At 47.8% G+C, this 23,127-nt stretch overlaps 10 protein-coding genes across 10 annotated transcripts, besides 1 other annotated feature; 4 read left to right on the top strand and 6 right to left on the bottom strand.

Moving 5' to 3' along the window:
- Positions 1-581: 581 nt before the first annotated feature.
- FPSE_02123 (uncharacterized protein) lies at positions 582-2,531 on the top strand (the record flags this gene model as incomplete). Its single annotated transcript, XM_009255242.1, has 1 exon — positions 582-2,531. The coding sequence occupies one exon, from the start codon at positions 582-584 to the stop codon at positions 2,529-2,531; it is 1,950 nt and encodes a 649-aa protein (XP_009253517.1).
- Positions 2,532-3,211: 680 nt separating this feature from the next.
- FPSE_02122 (uncharacterized protein) lies at positions 3,212-4,036 on the top strand (the record flags this gene model as incomplete). The annotated part of the gene is made up of 1 exon (XM_009255241.1): positions 3,212-4,036. The coding sequence occupies one exon, from the start codon at positions 3,212-3,214 to the stop codon at positions 4,034-4,036; it is 825 nt and encodes a 274-aa protein (XP_009253516.1).
- A 429-nt stretch (positions 4,037-4,465) lies between these two features.
- Positions 4,466-5,920, bottom strand: FPSE_02121 (uncharacterized protein; the record flags this gene model as incomplete). Its single annotated transcript, XM_009255240.1, has 5 exons — positions 4,466-4,965; positions 5,019-5,089; positions 5,141-5,258; positions 5,300-5,672; positions 5,729-5,920. 5 exons carry the CDS (start codon positions 5,918-5,920, stop codon positions 4,466-4,468), a joined length of 1,254 nt encoding a protein of 417 aa, XP_009253515.1.
- A 2,159-nt stretch (positions 5,921-8,079) lies between these two features.
- FPSE_02120 (uncharacterized protein) lies at positions 8,080-9,223 on the bottom strand (the record flags this gene model as incomplete). The annotated part of the gene is made up of 2 exons (XM_009255239.1): positions 8,080-8,956; positions 9,042-9,223. 2 exons carry the CDS (start codon positions 9,221-9,223, stop codon positions 8,080-8,082), a joined length of 1,059 nt encoding a protein of 352 aa, XP_009253514.1.
- Positions 8,849-8,868: a microsatellite.
- Positions 9,224-9,537: 314 nt separating the features above from the next.
- On the bottom strand, positions 9,538-11,098 carry FPSE_02119 (uncharacterized protein; the record flags this gene model as incomplete). Its single annotated transcript, XM_009255238.1, has 2 exons — positions 9,538-10,872; positions 10,943-11,098. The coding sequence occupies 2 exons, from the start codon at positions 11,096-11,098 to the stop codon at positions 9,538-9,540; spliced, it is 1,491 nt and encodes a 496-aa protein (XP_009253513.1).
- Positions 11,099-11,725: 627 nt separating this feature from the next.
- On the top strand, positions 11,726-12,770 carry FPSE_02118 (uncharacterized protein; the record flags this gene model as incomplete). The annotated part of the gene is made up of 2 exons (XM_009255237.1): positions 11,726-12,128; positions 12,178-12,770. 2 exons carry the CDS (start codon positions 11,726-11,728, stop codon positions 12,768-12,770), a joined length of 996 nt encoding a protein of 331 aa, XP_009253512.1.
- Positions 12,771-14,930: 2,160 nt separating this feature from the next.
- On the bottom strand, positions 14,931-16,589 carry FPSE_02117 (uncharacterized protein; the record flags this gene model as incomplete). Its single annotated transcript, XM_009255236.1, has 2 exons — positions 14,931-15,458; positions 15,516-16,589. The coding sequence occupies 2 exons, from the start codon at positions 16,587-16,589 to the stop codon at positions 14,931-14,933; spliced, it is 1,602 nt and encodes a 533-aa protein (XP_009253511.1).
- A 1,248-nt stretch (positions 16,590-17,837) lies between these two features.
- Positions 17,838-18,821, top strand: FPSE_02116 (uncharacterized protein; the record flags this gene model as incomplete). The annotated part of the gene is made up of 1 exon (XM_009255235.1): positions 17,838-18,821. The coding sequence occupies one exon, from the start codon at positions 17,838-17,840 to the stop codon at positions 18,819-18,821; it is 984 nt and encodes a 327-aa protein (XP_009253510.1).
- Positions 18,822-19,232: 411 nt separating this feature from the next.
- FPSE_02115 (uncharacterized protein) lies at positions 19,233-20,140 on the bottom strand (the record flags this gene model as incomplete). Its single annotated transcript, XM_009255234.1, has 3 exons — positions 19,233-19,360; positions 19,411-19,481; positions 19,533-20,140. 3 exons carry the CDS (start codon positions 20,138-20,140, stop codon positions 19,233-19,235), a joined length of 807 nt encoding a protein of 268 aa, XP_009253509.1.
- Positions 20,141-21,730: 1,590 nt separating this feature from the next.
- FPSE_02114 (uncharacterized protein) lies at positions 21,731-22,914 on the bottom strand (the record flags this gene model as incomplete). The annotated part of the gene is made up of 3 exons (XM_009255233.1): positions 21,731-22,324; positions 22,378-22,657; positions 22,709-22,914. The coding sequence occupies 3 exons, from the start codon at positions 22,912-22,914 to the stop codon at positions 21,731-21,733; spliced, it is 1,080 nt and encodes a 359-aa protein (XP_009253508.1).
- Between the last annotated feature and the right edge of the window lie 213 nt (positions 22,915-23,127).

Here is a 23,127-nt window from a genome sequence, read left to right on the forward strand (position 1 = left end):
AGACGAACATCAAGTCATATAAGAAAGACATTTCGTGCTAGGATCGTCGTACGATGCGGTGAAAAGATGGTGACCTTTGCCGCGAGATGCATCATTATTCGAATCGGTTTGAATTGCCAAGAATGGTCTTTGCTATTCCCGGTCTTGACCTGATCAGAGGTGTCTGAGCCATTACAGACTAATCCCTTTATGGCAATGCATAGCGAGAACCTTAGCAGGGCTGAACACTTGACCCACAAGTGGCTGTTGTTGAAGGCGAAGGCCAGATGGGATGTCGACTATTTGTTGCACATGTCAAGCCTTATAATTGTTTAGAGTGTCTCATTAGGTTCCCGATTCTTAGACTCCCTGCTCACTAATTCAGATTGTTCACAGAGATTACCAAGCATTGAGCAACGCTGTTGTGAAAATGCCGCTGATAGATCAGGTTAGCGTTGACACAACCATGTCATGCTTGTCCCAATCAGGATATTTACCACGGGATCATCCAAATCTCGCTTCGTCAACCCCAGGTTTGAGAGTTGGCCAAACACTTCTTCTCCATCACATGCCTTGTCTTCCCAACAAAGCTGTCTTCAGCAATGCCTGATGAGCCAATACAATCGCCTGGCAGGACTGCATCAGGAAAACCGCGCAAACCCCGAAACAAGAGCTTTTCAGGCTGTTGGACGTGTCGCGCGAAGCACGTCAAGTGTGACGAGGCCAAGCCGTCATGTAATCGTTGCCGAAATGCAGGCATTGACTGTGAGGGTTATGGCGTTAGACTATCATGGGCCTCTGTGAGGAATCCCACTACTTTCAAGAGGGGAGGCAAACGAAGGTCAACGCGTCTGACTTCTGAGAGACTTCGTCGGTCGAGCGATTTGCCGGCAGTTGGCGAAACAGCATCCGAGCCATCTGAGCATGGCGCTTCGTCTGCTAGTGACTTGGGCGACGAAGATCTTGGTGAAGGACCTTCTGATAATGGACCCCCAGACCTGCATTCTGAACCCTCATCAACCCCGAGGACTTCGAACCACACTGAACAACCTGGCCTAGCTCAGGATCTCTACACTAATCAACTCAACACCCGAATATTTCACTCATACGAACTCTTGCGCCAGGGTCTAACAACGGGTCCCCCTTACGCTTCGCTTCCAACTGTGCAGCCTCACCTTCCACTACTACAAGTTGAACAGAACTTCGATCAAAGTCCCATTGTCCAAGCCGAAACCAACACATCAACCCCTGTCGGCACAAATGATGTCGGCACAGGCTCATTGCCTTTGCCTAGTGTACCCGAGTCAGCATCTCATGCATCGTCACCGTCCAACACGCAAACCATACCGCAGAAGATTACCCGACACATCGATATTCTTACAAACCCCGGTCTTCAATGCGAATTGATGCAACACTGGACTTTAAATCTTTGCGACTCTCTGAACCCAGTGCCCGGTATCTACAACCCTATGAGAAGTGCAATGATGCCCATAGCCTGGGAGGGAGCGCGTACCGATTCGAAAACGTCAACGGGGGCAACGAGCTTGTTCCATTTCATATGCTCAGCGTCGGCGTTCCATCTTGCAAAGAAAAGAGAGACGCCAGAGTCAAGACGTAGTCTGGAGAATGTAGCTCTTGAGCATCACAACCTTGGGATCACGCACCTTGCTCAAAATATCCGCCATTCGAACGATGGCGCCCAATGCGTAGCGCTGCTTGCTGCTGTGATAATCTGCATCATGAATGAAGCTGTCACACTGCCAACTTCATTTTGGCGATTACACTTTCGTGGGGCCGTTGAATGGGTCAACCATATTGACCCGCAAGTCTGGCATCGTAACGAGGCGGCTTCTAGCATTTACTACATGTTTCGAGGTATGAACACAGTGGTTCAGACACAGTTGCTATACGACATACATGGAACTTCATACTGGGATTTCACGAATGACCTTGGTCCACAACCTGAGCCCTACTCCTTATACACAGCATTCGGCCTTCCGCAGCCGATCTTCCACGGCCTGCGGGCAATGAACACTCTTGCCATGCGCAGAAAGTCCCCAAGTGATAGCAACCCCACGCCTGATGAACTCGACCGTCTGGAACTTGAACTTTATCTCTCGGTGCCTAGTAAACCAGACATATCAGCAACGAAAGAATATTCAGATCTGATTTACCACCACGGTTTTACCTTTTACTACTCGGCCCTAATCCACATGAAGCGCACTCTGAAAGACATGCCCCTCGTTGAGGTTCAGCCACTTGTTGAGAAAGCGCTACCTCATCTTGAAGCTCTACACACATGCACCACTCAACGCTTTTCGCCAATGATTTGGCCGGTGGCGATGATAGCGTTTGAGATTGCTGACGACGCGATGCAGCAACGTATGCTCAAGTGCCTGAATCTTTTGTGGGAGAGATCGGAACTAGCTATCTGGACGCAGATTACGCATCTTGTCAAGGAGCTTTGGGCACTAAGGAAGAGAGAAGGCGCCAACATTAAATGGTACCATACTGCGTTGGGGTCCATGACTGATAGCTTCATGTTAGTGTGAGGGTTATATATAATTAATGTTTATTCCGTGGCCATAGCTTCTGGCCACTCTGTTCCCTTCGATTGGAAAAACGACGTGCGGGTGAATTGTACTTGTTAGAGTTCATACTCGGTTGTTCTCAATAATACTAGGTTTCGGTTCCTGAGTGACAGTAGGGTCAATGCTCAAAGTCAGGTCACCGCCGATGCATGTAAACACTGATACATGGCTACAATTTGGACACGTCGTCAGCGTATTCGCTTCAAGGAGTAACCACGAATCGGCGCAATCGAGATAGAGTTCGCTCAAGAGTTAATTCCTCATCCCCCTCACATAATCACAGGCCAGCGTGGCACGTATTGGTAATAAGCAACGTTATATAAAGTCTATAAGCATCGACTTGCAGCCTGTCAAGATTCGTGGATCTTCCACGTTGGCGAACGTGTCGTGGTAACTTGCCAAATGGGGTCAACGACCTCGTAGTCCCCGCGCTAACGCGTAGATTGATGGGGCATAATGGATCCATGAATCCATCATCCAGCCAAGCAGCGATAAAGGCGGCAAATATTGACGTCAAATGGTAATCAACTTATTTTTTTTCTTCTTATTTACTATAAGTATACCTTTCCTTGGAAGTGCCAGTGGGGAAAGATTCTTCAGAAATCACAAACATACTTACTCTGCTACCCAAAGACTTCAAGATGGGCCGTGTCGTTATTCACGCAGTTCGCCATGCTCAGGGCTATCACAATCTTGGCGAAGAATTCTTCAACATTGTCGATCCCGCGCTAACACCACTTGGAGAACAACAATGTGAGGAACGTCGCAAGGCCTCGTTCCAAGACCAGTCCAAGTTCAGATTCATCGCCGCTTCACCTATGACCCGAACAATACATACAACATGTCTCATCTTCAACTCAGCTCTCCAGACAAATGACATTCTTGCTATTCCCGAAGCTCAGGAGATCTCCGATCACAACTGCGATATAGGAAGCCCACCAGCTGTACTCGCGGAAAGGTGCATACAGAATGATTGGCCAGTGGACCTGAGTCTTGTTTCCGACGGTTGGAACGACAAGGACCTCTACGGACCCAACAGCCCAATCACAGGTGCCTGTGCCCAGCGTGCCAGGACAGTGAGAAGGATACTGAGAGAAAGGACCAATGAGCTGAGCAGAGATACCGACGAGGATGTTCACATTGCTCTGGTTGCACATGGTAGTTTCCTACACTACTTTAGCAACGACTGGGAACACAGCACACTGGGGTGTGGCACTGGATGGAAGAACTGCGAGACAAGGAGATATGTGTTCCAGAACGACGAAAGCGACGAGGATGCTTGGGTTGTGGAGACTGACGAGAGCCGACGTGCTAGGGGTCTACAAGGGCCTGCGCCTTCGGCCGAAGAGCAACAAAAGTTGTATGAGATAACCATGGTTGGTTGGGTTGAACAAGGTCTTCCTGATATCAGATACTACGCGACAGCGTTGGCGCATCCGAGACATGAGGACCAAGCCAAGCTGTGAGATGGAACTTGTGATGGAGTTTTTTGTTTCAAATTGTCTATAGATGCGTCATATGGAGGGATTGGAAAAAGAAATGTGCTTTCAACGACACAAAGACAGTGCCGATCACAAGGTTTAACCTAAAACCTAAAAAAAGAAAAACAGTCGGATCAAGATACGGCTTATGTCTCACGTTGGCCTCGGTCAAGGACTATATGTCAAGATTTTATTAATAAGTATGAAACTCGCTATCTTATGATCGATGAATCATGAAGTTCGTGGACCTTGGAACAGATGGAAATATCTCGACCTAGCATTCTCACTAGAACAATGAATTTATGATGACACAGCAGTTTAGGACGCCAAAAATAAGTATGTACATAACGTCGTATCTAAGTTGTAGTTTTTTTTACCCTATTATACACATGAAATAAACTTGGTATGGGCCTCTTAATTCCTTCGAGGCGGTGGTGGTGAGAGTCCCTGCTCGTAACCCTCCTGCTCAACAGCCAACCCGACTCCGGGATGCACCATATCAAAGCTCTTTGTGCTCTTATTCGACTCACTTGCTGGCCCCAGCGGCCAACTATCGTCTCTGGTGAACTTGTGATCCACCGGTCTGGCCTGTTCGATATCAGGTGTGGGTACGCGGTTCTTATCCCAAAAGTCGAATTCCTGTGGTTCATTCTCTTCGGGGATATTGCGGAGCTCCACGTTTTCGTTATTGTTGTTGTGGACAAGGACGGGGAGAGGTCCTGTAGAGATGTGCTTGCTGCTGCGTGTCCAGGTCCAGCCGGAGCCTTTTCGCTCACCGGCGGATGATTCGAGTTTGCGTGATGTAAAGGAGTTGTGGATGTTTCGAATGATGGGACGGAGAATGGGGATGCATTGTACCATGATTGTTCCGGCGATTTCTGATGAGTACCAAATTTGCGACATGCCGTTGCGCCCTGGTAGCTGTTAGTTTGGATTCTATGAGTACAAATGTGGCGTGTGAACGTACAGATGTAGTAGGCGTCGCGGCCGTTTCCTTGATCTTTCCAACTAACTCGGATAGCTGAGACGATGGCAACGCTGAATGCTTGTTAGACACATGTCTTATTGTGAGTCGACTGTTGAGCTTACATCATTCCGAGACTCATGGTAAGGCAAAGGCCGACCTTTTCAGCCTTCTTCATCTCCAGTGTTCGAACGATGAGCCAAGGGAAGCAGGCAAACACGAAATCCATAATGATATTGTAGACTGAAAAGCATGTTAGCATAACTCATCATTGATACGCGCACGTGAATACTCGCTGTTGCCACCCTCCTTAAAGTCGGTTCGGAAGGTAGGGTCCAAGCAAAAGTCCAACCTGTACCAGTTGTCGTATGTGGCCTTGCCGCAGACCTTGGCCCATTGAAAGACCACCTTGAAGGCCATGTAGACGTTCATGCTGACGATACAGAACCAGAGTATCCATTTTTGCCATCGGTTGCTCATCCGTAGTAGTGTTACCGCAAAAGCTGTCTTGGTCAGGGCCTGGCCGATCAATGTCCCACACGACGAGATGTTGATGAGTATGTGCATGCGGTCATCCCACTGTTTGGATGAGTCCTCGAGGACGTAGCCGTTTCCGAATTCGTATACTATCAGACTGTTGTTGGCGAGAAGGAGGAACTAGTCGTACTTGTCAGTATAACCGTGGTAGACTGCAGCGCCATTCTTTGACTAACCCATGAAAAGATGAGGATATGGTCATCGTACCACATTCCATGCCGTCTCGTTATCTTGACCCATAACCTAGCTGCCAAAAACACAGAAGCTCCTGCAAACAACAGCCATAGCCCAATGTTCAACTCGGTATAAGGATTGACGAAGGGGTGGACGGGACCGTCATCTTTGTCGTCGCGAAGCTGTAGCCTCATCGCTACATTCTTTGGTGGCGTTGACTGATACGATAACCGACACCGCAGATCAGGAATCGTGTTTCGTTTTAAAAGAGAGACGGGGAGTTGGAGGTAGAGAGGGAGGGAAACATCAAGAGCCAACAGCCAAACAAATAAAGCATCAAGTAGTCAAATCGAGAAATCGGGATCAGGGGCGGGGGGGCACCAGGAAAGAAAAGGAAGACGTCTAGATCATCCCTGACCCTGCAGATTACATGGATGGAGGTAGTCGAGAACAGTTGAAGAATATTAAGTGTATGCTGCTAGACTCTTGTGCATGTACGATGTACCAGAAATTGCCTGCTTAGACCCCTGCCCGAACCTTGCACGACGGGTATGCCTCAATCGGTTACAGGGCCGCTGGCAGCCCAAAAGTCCATTCGGACAGTGACACCCATGGAAGATAACTTGCATACGGTAGGATGACCTTGCTTGTCATTTTAGAGTAGATACATCCCGCTCGGAACAGCAGTTTTTGGACATGGAAATGGCCACCTCCGTGTGGTCGATCAAGGGCTGTGGCATGATTGATGTCACGATTCTAGTTGGTATTGCTTTTGGGCAGACATCTCAAACAGCAAGAAGAAAAGAAAGTTAAAAAAGTTCCCGATGAATTCTCCGTAAACCTGATACGATGCGTACGAAAACAGTGTTTCAACACAAAAGACCGAACGCTCGATCTTCCAGCAAGATCCTATCTAAGCGTATGTGACTGTCACTGAGGCCAGTCCCCCCCGATGGAGGATCACGTCCGGGGGTTCGCAAATGGAAAGGTAAAAAAGTGAAAAAAGTGAAACGCCTTGCAGATTGCGACCCCTGTCGCGGGAGCAATCGACGCTTCCTATACGTGGCTTTACTGAAGCCCTGTAACCATCAGCAGCCACTACGGGCTACCCTCCCCCTACCACTCTCCCAGTGCCAGGTCTCTCTAGGATCTGGCACGAGGACGCTTGGACGATAGTGTCCTTGCAGCCATGTGTTTTGTTTAGCCAAAGGTGCAAAAAAGCAACAAATATTTATTACCTCACGTCACTCACGATTCTTTTTTAGACTCGACGGGTATAGTATATCGAATTCGGTTAGTGATCAGTACACCGTTAGAGTGTCATCCCGGTGTGGGCAGAGAAAGTACATCGGCAGATACCAAGCTTGGCTCCCGGCCGGGATATCGGGCTGATTTTGGTACCGTGGACCGTTGGATCTCTGGGGCCGAGGAAGTGCCCATCAGCTAATTACGCAGTGCTGTGATTTGCATGCATGGCGCTTGCCTTGCCTTGCAAGATGAGAAGGAGCATTAAGAGCCGAGATATATGTAGCTTTGGTTGGATGTGAGACCCAGCATGTTGGTGATTAGATGAAATACGTAGTACCAGTACCAACGCATGGTAACAGTTGCAAATCACGAGGCCCACGACGAGTGATCAAAAGTGCGTGCATGGACGGAGGAAAAACAAAAGCAATTCTCTCTCGTCGATCTGCCTAAGATATTGACTCTATGACTGACATTCTCTTGATCTGTAACCAACTCTGAACTCTCCTGTAGATGCCCAATCTGAGTTTCCTTGACTCACCTCACCAAAATGAGAAACACCCCGCTGTCCGGGCCTCAGCTCATCGCCTAACATCAAATCCCACAGCTACCCACAGTCACAGGAGCAACCTGAACCCAGCGTCGTGGTTCTTGGATCGCCTGTCCTTGTCTTTTTTTGCCTTCCCTTCTTGTTCCTGTTTTGACTTTTTTGAGCATCGACCACCCGGGAAATCTTGATGAAACGTCCATAAGCTTTAGCGATTCCTTGAACAAGATGGGCTGTGTCGTGATTTTTCTAGCTCGGTGGGGTGGTTTCTTGCACTATTTGTATCGGGGTACGAGGGAGCAAGCAAGCAAGCCTTGTTTACTGCATGGTCAAGTCAAACACACCCACTTGGACATGTTCAAATGGCTAGTCATGGATCAGAGTGTCCAGGGAGGACAACCCGGGATAAACACGCGGTTATAGGTCAAGGATTATCGATATTTCTATGTATGTAATGTACTGCTGTGATGAATAAACATTTGCCAAGAATAAGACGATCTCTTCAACCCTTGCCATAGCATTGCGTCAAATGCCAAACTGATCAATCGATAATTCTTTGTCCTACCCTATCTTGCTCTTTGTCCGCGCGACGACCACCACAGCCCTCACAACGCGAGACTTGTCAAACCAATTAAATAATCTTCCAGCTAATTTGAAACCGCCCATGGAGATTCCGTATTCTGTGATCAATTGATCTTGGCGATCGAGGAACTTTACCAGGCCTGAAAACACATCATCTGTAATCTCTTTAACCGTGATCTCGTTGCGATCATATCCGCACTCGACCAGCTGGTCTCTGTAGTCAGCCTCGGCAAGAAAGGTGTTTATCGGGCACCCCATCATTTTGCCAATTAATCGGGCTTTCCAAATGTCAGTAGCAGAAGCCTTCTCGTTGAGGAGTAGATCAAACGCCATAAAGTTTGCATCCAGCTCTTTGGCCGCGTGTTTGAGAACAGGCTTTCGCGAAGGGGAAAAGTGATACAGACAATCCAGGGCGAGAAGCCATCGCTCCGTGTACTTTTCATCAGCGAGCGAACGGACAGCTACAGCAACCTGAGGATTCCACGTCTCAGGCTTCGCGGCGTTGGCGCAAAACAAGCTGAACGAGTCCACATTAATGTCGATGCTATCGCCTGCGGTAGCGATCTCGCGGTAGATCCTACGCCGCGATGTCTGGACCTGTGCGTCATTGAGAGTGAGACCAACGTAGCGAAAGTCCCTCCAGCCCTGGGTTTGCGCCAGCTTAGCGAGTTGCCAAGTTTGGTCACCACATCCGAAACCCAAATCGAGAACCGCAAGACTGCCCCGAGAGCCAGAAACGGCACCAGAATCGTCGTCGTCGTCGTCGTCCAGTAAGCCAGCGGCGCGGACACATTGGTCGAGAAGGGCAGCGCAGGCGTCGGGAAATATTTCAATTGGCGCGCCTTGAGGTGTTTTCCTGGTTTGCGTCGCGTGAGAAAGGAGTTTGCATGAGGATACGGTGATTGAGAGACAAGGTGTGACTGTGTGTGTCTGTGACTTACCAGTATCCCACATTCATCCACATGGATGCTGGGCGAGACGTGATATTGAGTTTCCAGTGACCGAGGCCATAGATGTCGCTCATGCGCATCACCAAAAAGGTGATGACAGCTGCGACGACCAGGGTACTGACAAGGCCAGCCGCAAAGCCGGCGCCGAAGCTATCTTGATTAAACGATGGCATAATAAATCAAGCATTTAATTAATGAAATCTGACAGCGGTCCGGGCCCTGAGTGGAAGCTACGGGATGGCTGGCACTGTTGAAGAAGAAGTAAAAGACCTAACTTAACCTAAAGTTGAACCATGAACCCAGCTTGGCGACCATTGAACCCACCGACATCTTCGCTAACTGACCTGATTAAGTGCATATTTAGAGTTGCAGGTGCTGTTTATGCTTAAATCAGAAGATCACTGTTGCTGTCGCATTGCTCAAGATGCTGGATAAATTGGTTGATCGTCTATTCATCTCATTGCTCATTATGCTTTTTCCCAGGGAATCACTGCTCCCAAGGAATCGCTACTCCAAAGTCTGAAGCCACTCTCATCGATGCGGTGACACATCCCTCCAACAATACCATACCGTCCCAACACCATGCCCCGGTAATCCAGACATTATCTTGTCCATTAACCCAACCAGCTTTGTGATCATCATAATCAGCCTGTTTCTTATTAACCGAAGTGCCTCCCATCAGCATTTGTACAAGGGCCTGGCTTTCCACGCTACGAAGTGTTCTTGTGAACCTGGCCTTTTTAATTGCATCTGGCTGCGCCGCTTCGCGTAGAGGGCAAGTACTAACTACAACCCCGCTGGGCATGGTGTGCAGTGCCTCGGTGTGAGGGCTGCCTGTGTCAGGGAACAGGGTCCGTAGGGTCATTGTCTGGGCTGCCGAGGGATCTCTGGTGTGGTGCATGCACGCAAACGCCTGGCGAGCCTCGTCGTTCTTAACAACGTGAATTCCCGTCGCTCCGGGCTTCAACACAGAGCTCTCGACCTGGCGCGTCGGAAATCTTTCTAGTGTAGATCGTAAAGGCTTGAAGATCCGGCCTGCAACGTCTGGGGAGACGGCGAGCACGACACGATCAAAGACTTGTTCTAGGATGCGACCTGAAGGGTCCGTAGTTGACTGCCAACGCACCACGACCGTTCCATCGGGTCGAGGCACAGCTTCGACCACGCGGCAATTGAGCCTAATATCGTGCAGACCCTTAGTCAATCTGCTCTGCACCTGCGAGACGCCACCACAAACGGCATAATGTTGCTGTCCGTGCGAGAGTTTCTTGTAGTTTACGACATCGCTCGCAGGGAACTGGAGCATCTCTTCATGTGTGCACGTCGCCACACCGCTCAGCAGCGGAAGCAGGTAGTGTGATATATATCGTCTCGGTAATCGGATTCGGTCGAAGTATTCGGAGAGGGACTCGCCGTAACCGGTCGAGGAGGTGGTGGCATCGAGGGGCGCGACGAGGAAGCAGGCGATGGTGAACCAGAATTGGCACACAATCAGGTAGAGGATTTCGGTAATGTGCGCGATTAGACCGCGATTGCCAGGCCACGGCGGTGGCGTCTGGTGAAGATTCGAAGCATGGATGAAGTAACTCTCGTTGTCGCTGCCCTTATGCGAGACTGTTCCATCGGCCGTCGGGGTGGCTTTCGCGAAGACAAAGAGGAATTTGATGGGGTGTAGCGGTATTTCTAGATGTTGGTACATGCGCATCAAGTGATGGTAATAGCCGCCAGCGCTGGCGCGCATTGGCAGGTCAATTCGTTCGGCATCGTTCGTGGTATCGTTCTTTACTGTGACAGAAGCTGAATCGAAAGAAAGACGATCGGCCTGAACTATGTTAGCGGAGGATTCGATTGCCTGTCGTTGTTGGTTGTTGGTTGTCGAGTCGGAAACGTACCTGTTCAAAGACTGTTACATTATAGCGGTCATCGCCCTGTAGCAAATAACTTGTTACAAGGCCGGCTAAGCCTGAGCCAATGATGGCGCAACGAGTCTTTGCGCTTGCGCTTGCGCTGTCATCATGTTGGTTGGGCGTAGAATTTGATGCTTCCATTGAATAGCCTCATATCTTGAACAAACATAAAACTCAATATATTTTTTTACTCTCCCAGGGAAGTGGCTACAGCGAAGCAGTTATGGCTAGTTTTCTTAGCTCTTTCGACTACTGTAAAAATCCACTCCATCAGTCCAGGCTCAGGGGACATGACATGGACACGGCAGATTTTATTGGGTAGATCACGATCTACTCAACAACCCACAGACCTACAAATCGAGCCGAGGCTAGTACGAATTGTTTTCTTCTGTTTCTTTTGCTTGGGTCTTTTTGGTGATCATTGGGCGGTGTGAAATATGTTTATTGTGTTGCTCTTTTTATAGACTTTCGGCAGTTAAGGATGGCCTGTTTAACGCCCGTTTATCAAATGCTGTTCCGTGATTAAGAGCAACATGATGAAACAAATTCAACATTTGCTTGTGATTCTCAGCAAAAAAACAAGCTAACATATTCTTCAGTGACCCATGTCAAAGTAGCACCCACTGCGGGCCAAGTCTCTCAAAGAGGCCACCATGCCGCGCAAACTAGAACGGGAAAGACAGTGATAATCTGACAATCATCCGACCCTACCGAGTTTCATACTCCAAATTTAACGACGCTGCATCGAATTGCAATCGAAACATCATTATGGATGTATCAAATGCGCGCCCAATAGCCATCCTGGCTGGATATCTTATCGCTTGTGCAACCTGCGCTGGCATCAGCATCAGGACCATCTACCGTCAAGTCGCAACTTCAAAGGCTGCATCGCGTCGCCCATATATGATCATCATCTTCAGCGCTTTGGCCGCTTTGAGTCTTGCCACCACATGGTACCACATGTTTAGTTTCTTCAAATGGTCCTACCAGCAATGGGAGTCTACGCGTCTTGAGAAACTCGACGACGAGCTTCATCTCGGAGAATGGCTACGTGACACAAAGCTTTTTAGGCAGGCTTGGGTGTCAACTCTGGAGCGTCCCCCTAGAGCCATCTGGTCGCTGCAAATATTCGCTTTCTGCGCGAACTGGAGCGTCATGTTGGCATGGCAAGGTAAGATGACTGAGTAGATGATCAGGTTAGGTATTAACTGTCACTGTAGACACGAAAAGAAGGATACCCCATCTCTGGATATTTATGCTCCTAGGTCAGATTGTAGCTATTTCTTTTGCTGCAAACCTGTCTTTCTTGGCATTTATTGTTTTCGAGGATACAGATACGTCCAAATCTGACAAAGACAAAAAGACCATATCATACTCAACCGAGAGCCACGCACTGCTACGCACATCATGGCTTGCAGTCCTAGCACTTACGGTGGGCTGCGCCCTCGCTATCCCAAGCAACCTTGATCATCCCAAGTTTATGTATCTTCTCCTGGCTCCTCACGTTCTGGCATTTGTTCCACTGCTTCTCAACAACTTCATCGGCAGTCAAGAACCTGTGATGATGGATGAACAACCTTCACGACGATCTCGGGCCAGCGTCAGGGCTCTTATCTTTGCAACCGGAGTTTGGCAGCTGTTCGGGTCCGGAGGAGACTGGGGAGATGCTATGAGCGCTCTATATGAGCACCCAGCCGTGAGCAGCGTCGGGTGGGATGTTATTTGCTGTTGGATCAGTTTCTCCATGTGGTTCTTGGTGCGCTTCGCCGATGAATACGAAAAGAGACATGGTTATCGTCCTTTTTTCTTTTGAGGTAGAGACCGACGGTGGGCTACAGAGGAAGTGCTCACCCGTTCTTGCATCCATTCAACATAGACCTCTCTACATGCCTCAGGGTATCAGAGAAATTGGCCGCTGGGAACATAAGAGACGAATTTAGTAGGTCACTTTATGCTACTAAAACTATAGCCTAAGGCTTAGGAGGTCAACTTTTCTGCTACCCAGTAGACATGGTCTGGCTGTTCACGTTGCGGGCATAAAAGACTATATTTAGCTACAGAAATAAGTAAATAAACTAAAAGTATTGCCTCTACTGACTTCCTAATTAGTCTCCTATGCCTTCAGCGGCCAACGTTTCTAGTACCTCGATGACATCTTACAAACAGTTTCGCATAGATTCGGCCACTGCCTTCTCCGCAGGACTGGCATATCACGGGCCTCTCCCTAGTTACGCTGTGTACCTCCAAGTATAGGCATCTTCCTTAACTCGAACTTGGCTACGTCAATGGAACGCGGAGCACTCTCTTTTTGAGCTTGTATTCACTTCATTCGCAAATGATACCTCTTGAGGACGAGTGGCCGTAACACACACCCTTCAAGAACACTCACCTCAAACTCATTCAGTTACAATGGCCAACCCTTGCTTGAGCTCAGCCGTATTTCCCCCTTGTACTTAGCATTGAAGCCTCGGCTCGGCTGTCGCCAGATCGTCGCGATAGCGCAGGGGCCGTTATTGCCGTACTCTTCGGGCTATAGCTGACTAACAAGACCTTTATCTCGGGGTAAAGACTTGAAACAAATGAATTACCAAAGCGCGATAATGCTTGACGAATGACCTTCCACATCAGACTCATAACATGACAATTAACAGGCCATAGCATCATTGATAACAACTGGGACCTCTCACCTGTTGGCTTACTTCTGTTGGTTTGATGCCCTTTCTGCCAAGTGTCAGGGAACCCCTACGCAGAAAAAGCAAACCCAGTACGAAAGAACCTATCATTTTGTCATGCTGCAGGTCATACTAAACTAGAAGTCTTCTCCGCGTTCTCGGACCGCTGGTTAACCGTGCCGCTTGAGGATTTAACATCCGGGATTAACAAGTCTTGTTGGGTTGACATATCTCGGAGTTGCCTTTTCATGGCAAGACTTCGGAAAGTGGATGGACGCTCATGCATGCACCTCATTGCTACGTCAAGGCATTTGTTCTCCGCTTGATCCGGCGTCACTTATGACGATCATCGAGACGCCTACCTTGTTGGATAATCACCCTGGTTCATGCTTAATTGTCCATGCTACGGTTCTATCTGTACAGTTGTGATTGCATGCTCCTCAAGGTACCAGAAAATTGGCTAGGGAAAGGATAAGGGACGAAATCAGTAGGTCAGCTTATGCTGTTCACACTATAGTCTTGGGGCTGTTTGTTTTTGTACCCTTAGACTTAGGAGGCTAGCTTTTCTGCTGCCCAGTAGATGCTATGTGGTAACCATGTCGAGCGTGCTGAGTATTGCAGTAGTTTTATTGTCGTAACTAAATAAGTCCATCACAATGGAGATGCATGATTTGACTCTGTCCCCACGATAAAGCAGTATGAAGGAGATTAATACAAACGAAAGAATTCCATATCTCATAATGTTTAAGTAAATGTAATGTTAGTGAGTCCGGCTTTCAGAACAAGGGTCGAGGCTATTCTGAAGGACTTGCCACCATGCACCAGTCGGAAGCTTCGGAGACGACAGGCTTCAGACTGTAGCCTACAGGCGGCTAAAGACCGTATTTGTGAAGACGAAGGCGTAGGTGATGGTTTTGATGACCCAGTTCACGACAGAATCTATGAAGAAGCTGGGCTGACAATACAAGAAAGGTTGACTTTGTCTATCATATGTCTCCTGAGGATATTCACACCGTGTCGAAAACCAAGTCAGATACGACTCAAGCACCTACTTCAATATCCTCAGCGTTATCTTGTCCAACAGCACTGGTAAATGGCCCTTTCTATCCACCATCGAAGACTAACTAAACGGAAGTTGCAACCTGACTGCGACAATGACTACAACGCCACTAAAGTCTCGATTGCTAAACCGACCGAGATGCCGTAGTCATGTTCCCAGGTAAGGAACTCCGTTACGATAGAAATCGATATCAAGACACTCGAATATCAGCTCCACAGTACATTCACCCGAGTATAAACCTCTATGATCTGTATCTTAGTCTCGTGATGGTCGTCCCGTCATCCAACACATATGTCTGCTCTTCCAACCTCGTCCCTCGCCAATGGGGTATACCAACTGTCCACACATACCAGTACAGCACCCCAGCGACCAAAATAACCCATGAAAATACAGCATACGTTGCGTAAAACATGTCCCCTTCGTAATCCAGCGGAGGGAAGAATGGAGCTACTATCAAGGCGCAGCTCATGGCGATTCTCAACCCCACAGCGATCATCCACGCTTTAAACGGTCGCTTGAGGTCTGGACGCTGCAAGCGAAGCTTGACGAGACCAATTGCTACGGCTAGGCCGACCAATTGACCTGCGTAGCCCTCGATATCGAGAATGAATGAGTAGATTGTGTTAGACGGTGGGAGGACCATGACCAGAAATGATGGTATGTAGTGTACGAAGAAGCCGCCCATGGGTGAATTGAATGGTCGGGATGAAGATAGAATAGAGGAGTAGGGAATGAAGCCTTGTCGTGCAATCTCTTGCTTCGTACGCGCCTGATACCCACGATTAGTATACGACCACTCGACAAATCTTATCGCTGAGATACATACCATAGCGAAAGCAACAACCATAACATTCCCAACGGCAGACAGCGCCACAGCAGTAAGAAGGACAACTCGCCCAAAGCTATCTCCAAATAACCTCTCGAAAAACAGCGCAGCAATGAGTTTACCACTCTCTCTAATCTCTCCAATTGGCACAACCAGCAGGTATGCCACATTGATGAGCATATACATACCACATGACATGGCAAGCGCAGTCAAAGCGACAGATCTCAACGTCCGCACAGGATGCTTCACCTCGTTCATAACATTTGCGGCGTTGTCGAGACCTGCGAAGGAGTAGAAAACTTTGAAGAGACTTGTCACAATGACGCCCCAGCTCCAGTTGCTGTCGTCCCAAAGATGCTCCCACGCAAGTTGCCCGGTTGGAGCAGCGCTTACATCCGGTCGGATGATGACAACATAGAAGCCTGAGAGGATCATAAAGACTATGATGCCAATCTTGACCCAGCCCAGGACATTCTGTATCTTGATCCCAGCCTTGGGGAAAACACTGTGCGTGACACACACAAACGTAAGCAATCCAACAGCAAGACTCTTCCTGAGCCCATCGCTCGGGTCGTCAACTCCGAGCGCAAACAAAGCATACTGACTAAACACAATACAGTTACTCGCCGTAAACCCCAGAAACACTGCATACATAGCAAAAAGCGTAGAAGCAAGCAACCTGGGCCATCGGTACGCAAACTCAAGGTAGACTTTATCGCCCCCCGACCGAGGCAACATACAGCCAAACTCGAGAGACACACTGAGGCCACAAGCCGCGATAAAGGCGCCGAGCATCCAGAGTGATAGAGACAGACCCGGGCTTCCGACGGATTGCACGATGGTGCCAGGTGTGGCAAAGATGCCGCTGCCGACGACGCGGGATATCACGATGAAAAAGGCGCTCTGCCACGAGAGGTTGCGGCCGATGGTGGATGTCTCGGGGAAGATGTCATCTCCGACATCGCGGCTGGGGTGAATATCTCCCGCAGTTTCGCCATCGTCATGTGGAGATGTTGAGTTATATGAGCTTTGTGGTGGATGTAGCAGCGGAGTGGCTGCTGATGGGTTGGCCATGGTGTATATACTACGAGTGTATTTATTGAAGGTATGCTTCTCCCTTAAATATTGATCAAATTAAGATCTAATTTCTTTAGGATTCCTATTAATAATCTTTTATGTTTTGGGGAAAGACATTTGACCATTTCAAAGCTTTTGATGGCATGATAGATGTTCCGCAAGATGTCATATCAATGGCGTGATTGGAAGCATAGTAACGTCACCCACAGCAAGGAGTACGACAGCCTGGAGTGCTGTCTCTGGCCACTTTCCATAGTTTGTGTTGTCGAAATGAAGAAGATGTTCAGCACTAGGATTCTGTTAAAGGATTGCTAAATCAATATCGCATAGTAAGTGGAGAGAAGAGACTTTATATATGAAGGGGCTATTATGTTGGAGGTAAAGGAAGTCTCATGAAAACAGGGCAATGTCTACCTAGACGTAAGTTAATATTGGCAATTGTATGTTTACTAAAATCTTCAAGATGTTTACTCAGGAAGATAGTTGTAAGTTTTTGGAACCAACTATATCGGGAGTGCATGACTGACTCGCCGTATGTTGATAGAGGCCTGGTTCTTGGCAGAATAGAATGAAAGTTGCAAAGATCAACCGAGATGCAGCCAGTTTAAGTGGAACGGTGTGCCAGCTGACACACTCCAGTCAATAGTAGGCAGGCAGGTTACTAAAAAATAGGGACTTGTAGCCATACAGACGAAATCATTAGTCCACTCTTAGGCCATACATACACTAAGACTAATCTAATATTTATGTCAGTCACTAAATCAGTACCGGTTTTTATGCAACCCACCTGTACGGGAACCTTTATTTCTGAGCATGGGGGTACCAACACTTGACAGCAGAAAGGCAACCAGTTGTTTGTCCGGGTATCCGTATTTACTCACCTTCGGTTCAGAAGGAGGCCTACCACAAGCGGGGTAAACGGTCATGTACTGATACCTTATATGTATGCATACGGCTCATGAAGAGATAGCCCATCACATTACCAACTCTCATCTTTCACTCTTTCACTTCCCTCACCTCTACATTTTAACACTTACTGCAATGGCAAAGGTCGACCAAAATAGCAGACATCGCTGCCCAATATGCCCCGTCTCTTTCGAAACCGCTTTTGAACTGGTAAAACACTGTTTGGGTGCAAACCATCCAAGAGACCAGTGCTGTCAACACTGTATCAGATGGTTTCCCACCAAACGAGCCTTGGAACAGCATAACAACGCAAAGCATGCCAACTCACCAGAGGAAATAATGCCACAAACCGCAAGTCCCAATGCCTTAACGACTGTATACCTGTTACAATTTCGCTTCAAAGACAACAGCTACAGGCAATCTCCTATACTCAACTTGGCAACTATTTACGACCGTCTTGTTATCAAATGTCATGCTTCCAATCGCCTTATAGATGAGGGCTACATCTTACCAAGCAAGCTAAACCAAAAGAAGCACAAGGATAGAATCGCTCCTTACCCTAGCTATTTTGAACCCAAAAGAAAGGCCATCGCACTTGATTGCGAGATGGCAGGTGTCAGAAACGGTAATGACGAGATTATATCCATCTGCGTTATCGACTTCTTCACAGGCCAAGTCTTGATCAATTGTCTTGTCGAACCTCATGAGCCCATACTTGAATGGCGAACCGACATCCACGGGATAGGGCCGGAAACATTGGCAATAGCTGCATCTCAAGGTCAAGTGCTTCGTGGTTGGGAAGCAGCGCGACAAGAGCTTTTCAAGCATATCAACACAGAAACGATCCTAGTCGGACAATCTCTCTATCACGATTTAAAAGTGCTACGAATATCACATGAAAAGATCTTCGATACTGCCATTCATACAGCAGAAATGGTGTTTGGAACGGATGCTGGTTTTGGCCGTCGATGGAGTCTTCAGTCACTGTGTGTGGATCTGTTAGGACTACGAATCCGACAGAACTCCAGCACCCATGAGGCATTGGAAGACACGATGGCGGCACGAGAGGTTGCGTTATGGTGCCTGTCCTACCCTGGCAAGTTGGAGCAGTGGGCGAAGATTGCCCGCGAGAAGTACGTTGCCGAGGGGTTGAAAAGGGCAAAGGCCAGGCAACAGAAGAAAGGAAATGTACAGCGCTCACCGCGTGTTTGGGACGGTCATAACGTTGATTGTGGGTGTCATTATCATTATCGTTACGGTGGTGATGAGGTCCTTCGGTGGGAGGATGTAGTTGATTGGGAAACGTGGCCAAAGTCGCCTTAAGATTGATATGAAGCAAATATATTCACTGTTCGAATCTTTCAAGACTTCGCACATGGTTCGTCGTGAAAGTCTGATCTCTAGATCGTCCAAAATCACTCCAAGCTCTTACATGGTAACAAGCGTTTTACTAATATCTGCCTGATTTGACTATCATGTCACGTTATCACAGTCAAGCAGCATGCTAATAGATGAAGAAGAATGTACAAATGAAAGAATTGATTGACTAGTCCATATCTCAAAATGCGTAAGTGAATGTGCAGGTAAGGTTAATAATACAAATCTGCCATTTGATCCCAAACGACAAATGAATGAAAGAAAGTATAAGGTCAGCGCTTGCTTAGAAACCACCATCGCCTACAACTGCCTCAGGCAGATAGCCACACGTTTTGTATCGGTTATGTCCTTGACATTCTAATAAGGCTTCTTGCCAACGACGTTGCCGGCAGCAGTATATCGTGCAACTGTATACCAGGCACCAGTCTTGGAATTCTGAGCAGCAGCGATTCCAACCTTGGTGGACTTCTCCCAGACACACTGAGCTGTTGAACTTGTTAGTGATGAACAGAGTAAGATGGAGCAATCAACATACTGTAATGGCCATATGAAGAGAAACTACCCTTGGGGATGGTCTCTCCCTTGTACTTCATCTTCTCATTAAGCCTGTGACATTCGTTAGCAGTGTTGACGCGAAACTGTGAAATATAAACATACCAGCTCTGTGTTCCAGCAGCCATGGGGTTCTTGTATCCGCTACTGGACCAAGCATACGCAAGATTCTCACCTTGGCCGGGACGGGTCTTGCCTTCGGAATGCACCATCTTTCCAGCCTTTGCAATCTTCTTTGCATAGGCAAGAGCATCAGCCTCAAGCTTGGTATCCCACTTGAGGGCAGCGACCTTGACAGCTTTACGAGCAGCGTTGTGGCGATTAAGGGCCTCCTTCTGGTCAGAGGTAATGCCTCTGGAGAAAAGATTCGAAAAGATGCTGCGCTTGTCATTGCTGTTGGAGTCGTCATCGTCCTCATCCTCGGTGTCGTTATCCTTGCCATCGCAGAAGATTGGATCGACTCCAAGTTCCATGAAACTTGTGTCGGCATTTAGGACGTGGTACTTGGGGCTCGAGCCGCTGGCGACTTTAAAGTCATTATCAACGCTGATTTTGGCCTTGATGCCCTTCTCAGTGTTGTCAAGGATGCCATCCCTTCCATAGGTGAGATCTATGTCGGCTACATTGCCCGAAGCTGGTGCAGCTAGAACTCCCGAAAAAGAGGATAACGCTAATAAAAGCGACAAGGCAGAGGAAGTTTGAAGTGGAAGCATTTTGTTTGTTGTTGAAAAGTGTTGTCCAATGATGAGTGTGCGTTTTGTTGCGTTGGCGTTGATAGTTGGTCCCCTTCACGTCGGCCCTATGATCTTTATATATTCGTTCAACAATAGACTTTTACCGCCAACGGCGATATTCGTGTTATACTTTTAAGTTATCTTCCTGACGTCGGTACGTGGCGTTAAGATGCGGATAGATCAGACTCCGTGTGATCGGCGACCCTTCAAATCCCTTCTCAGAATGACAGGCCGAAACTTAAATACTCAGGAACAAGCTTTAAAGTCACTTTATTCTTGGCGTCTTTAATTTTGTGGCTTTTCCAGCTTTTCTATTCCTGATGGTGCAAAGCTACGCATCCAGCGCATGGTGGCCTGTGTGGAAATTCCGTGGAATGTCTCAGCTGTTTGCAACTATCGAATTTCCGGTCCATCGCACGCATTCAATTAACAATGTTAGCATATCCCGTTTTAGGTACTAAGAGATTGTCTCAAACAATGCCTTTTCTCCCCTTTCATTATGGGTAGCATCAGTTGGCAGGTGTGATGAGAATCTTCAGTGCTCTAATTAGCCAACACTCTCACATTACGACTCAGCGGCCGTCAAGACGCAAATCCATTAGACCACTCTTAACTTTTAATGATGCATTCCATTCCATCTAGAAATATGGGTGCCAGGGTAAGATGTCCTGCGGAGCTCAGCCTTACATGAGCGACGCTCTTAGCCGTTCACGGATGTAGTGGATTCCAACGCCATGCCATTTCCAGTTTTTGCGCATTTCGTAACAGCAGAGTCCATGACCAAATCGAAGTCCTGTCATTCCCACGAGACAAACCGAAATTCCAGCACAGTCATCTGTACCAACAGAGGCTTCCAGCATGTCATTCACATATCTACGACAATCCAATATCACCTTTGGCATTACTGCTTTAGGTTGTGGAATCCCAACAAGGAATGCTATACAAACTTTGTGCAGAATAAGCTTGTCGGCTTGACTGAAAACGGGTATTCGCCTCAGCGTCGTAACCGTTCGGCCTAAGAGTCTCGACGCAGGGGAATCCCAGGTGGGCGGAGTGTGTCTCATGGCGGGAGATGCTGATCCTGATGACGGCTCAGGTGGGTTGCATAAAAACCGGTACTGATTTAGTGGTTGATATAAATATTAGATCACTCTTAGTGTATGTATGGCCTAAGAGTGAACTAATGATTTCGTATGTACTGCTTCGAGTCCCTATTTTTTTTTTTAGCAACCCGCCTGCGGCTGTCAACTTTAATGATAAGGTAGTTTAAACGTGTAAATGTTGCCGGATTGCGGCCGTTGTGAAAAGAACGCATAATGAGTATTGAATTGCCACTAGATGTTATAGATTAGAGCTTGCACGATTTGCACTGTTTCCTCTAATGCCTGTGCCCAACTGCTCGTATACATTTTATCGCATAACTAGGAACGCTTGTGCAAGGTTGTAAACTTTAGTCCTCTCAGTGAAGATTTTCGGTGCCTTGCGATTTAAATAAACTCATTTCGGCTAGCCCGTTGTTCTTCACTACCTGGCTGTCCAGCTTGGTGTCTATTGTGACTGCTCTTGTAATCATACTCTTTTCAGATATAACTCATCGACTCCAGAATTCGCTTTGCGAGGTACTTGGGGAGGCCGCCTGAGATATGCCAATGCGACCTCATAATATCCATCTATCGCCTCGGGCACAAGAAAACGGGCCTGGAGTGGAACTACAAGCCTTCCTGACTTAGCAACCTGTCGCGTAGGTGCAAACTTTGGGGTTATCGTCATTTGTCGAAGGCGATTATTTAGCTTGAATACGACCACTTCCTCCCAGCCGGTAGTCGCCATTGGAAAAGGTGCAAGAGGTGCATACAGCCCAACTTCATAGTTTCCTGCTTCCAGGTAAACTGGCTTGACTTGGCGCAAAGAGCCAAGGCTTTCGACCGGGCCGTCAACGACGCAAACCCATGTCTGAGGAGTGACCATGTTGTAAATCTCTGCCTTCCAAGAATCTGGGGACACCTCCCAGCCTGTCATGTCACCAGTCTCAAAATCCCCATTGACAAGCCGGTTCATTCCAGGTGGCAGGACAGTGACTGTAGAGGTACCAGTGGTAGTGACCGTAGGAATTGTCTCCCATGATGTAACTGTAGCTAGAGGAGTTGTGACGATGGTGTTGATCTGCAGTTAAGTGTGAGTGTGCGCTTATTTTGGTGGGAGCATGATCGGCTTACCTCGGTAACTGTCTCTGTGCTAACAACGTGTGTGACGCTGATAGTTGAGGCAGGTACGTCGATACAGGAGCACGCCGAGGTTATCCTACTAGCTGGATAGGTAACGCCATTCGTCATGCATTTTGGTGGGTTCGCAGCTACTTGGCGTTTGACAGCGCCGGCAGTATCAGCAGTAACGACGGCCGTGGATGAAGGAACTGTTTCAGTAAAGACAGTCGTGGTGTGGACTTCTGTGACTTGAGCTGCGATAGCAGTTACAACAGTTTCCAAAGTCGTAGTTCTTATCTCGTCAGTTAATCCTTATATATGTGTGGTGATGGGTTTGACTCACATGGTCGCGATTGAGGTTGCGACTGTCGCCGTGAAGGGCGCAAGGTCTGCACAAAATTCGCTTGCTTGACTTGAATAGCGCTGGTCTATGAAGCATCGGAAGAGATTGTCTCGGTTACATGCTGCGCGTTGATTGAGGTGATTCGGCACTTGTGCCAAGACTCCCAGCCCAGAGGCTCCAGAGATGAGGATGTTGGTAACTCTCATGGTTTCAGAACTCGGGTCACTTGGAAGTTTATGAGAGAAACTACTACTAGTTTCATTATTATATTGCACATATATATATCATACATTATGGCAAGATTCATGAAAAACTTTGTCAGGTCATGTATGGTGGAGCTTCAGCTGGGTCGAGACCAACGCTTTACCTATGAAAAGAGACCTGGTTCAATAGTTTCTTCAATAGTTGCCTCGTTTATT

This window comes from Fusarium pseudograminearum, chromosome 2 (genome assembly GCF_000303195.2).
Source record: "Fusarium pseudograminearum CS3096 chromosome 2, whole genome shotgun sequence".
Lineage (NCBI taxonomy): Eukaryota > Fungi > Ascomycota > Sordariomycetes > Hypocreales > Nectriaceae > Fusarium > Fusarium pseudograminearum.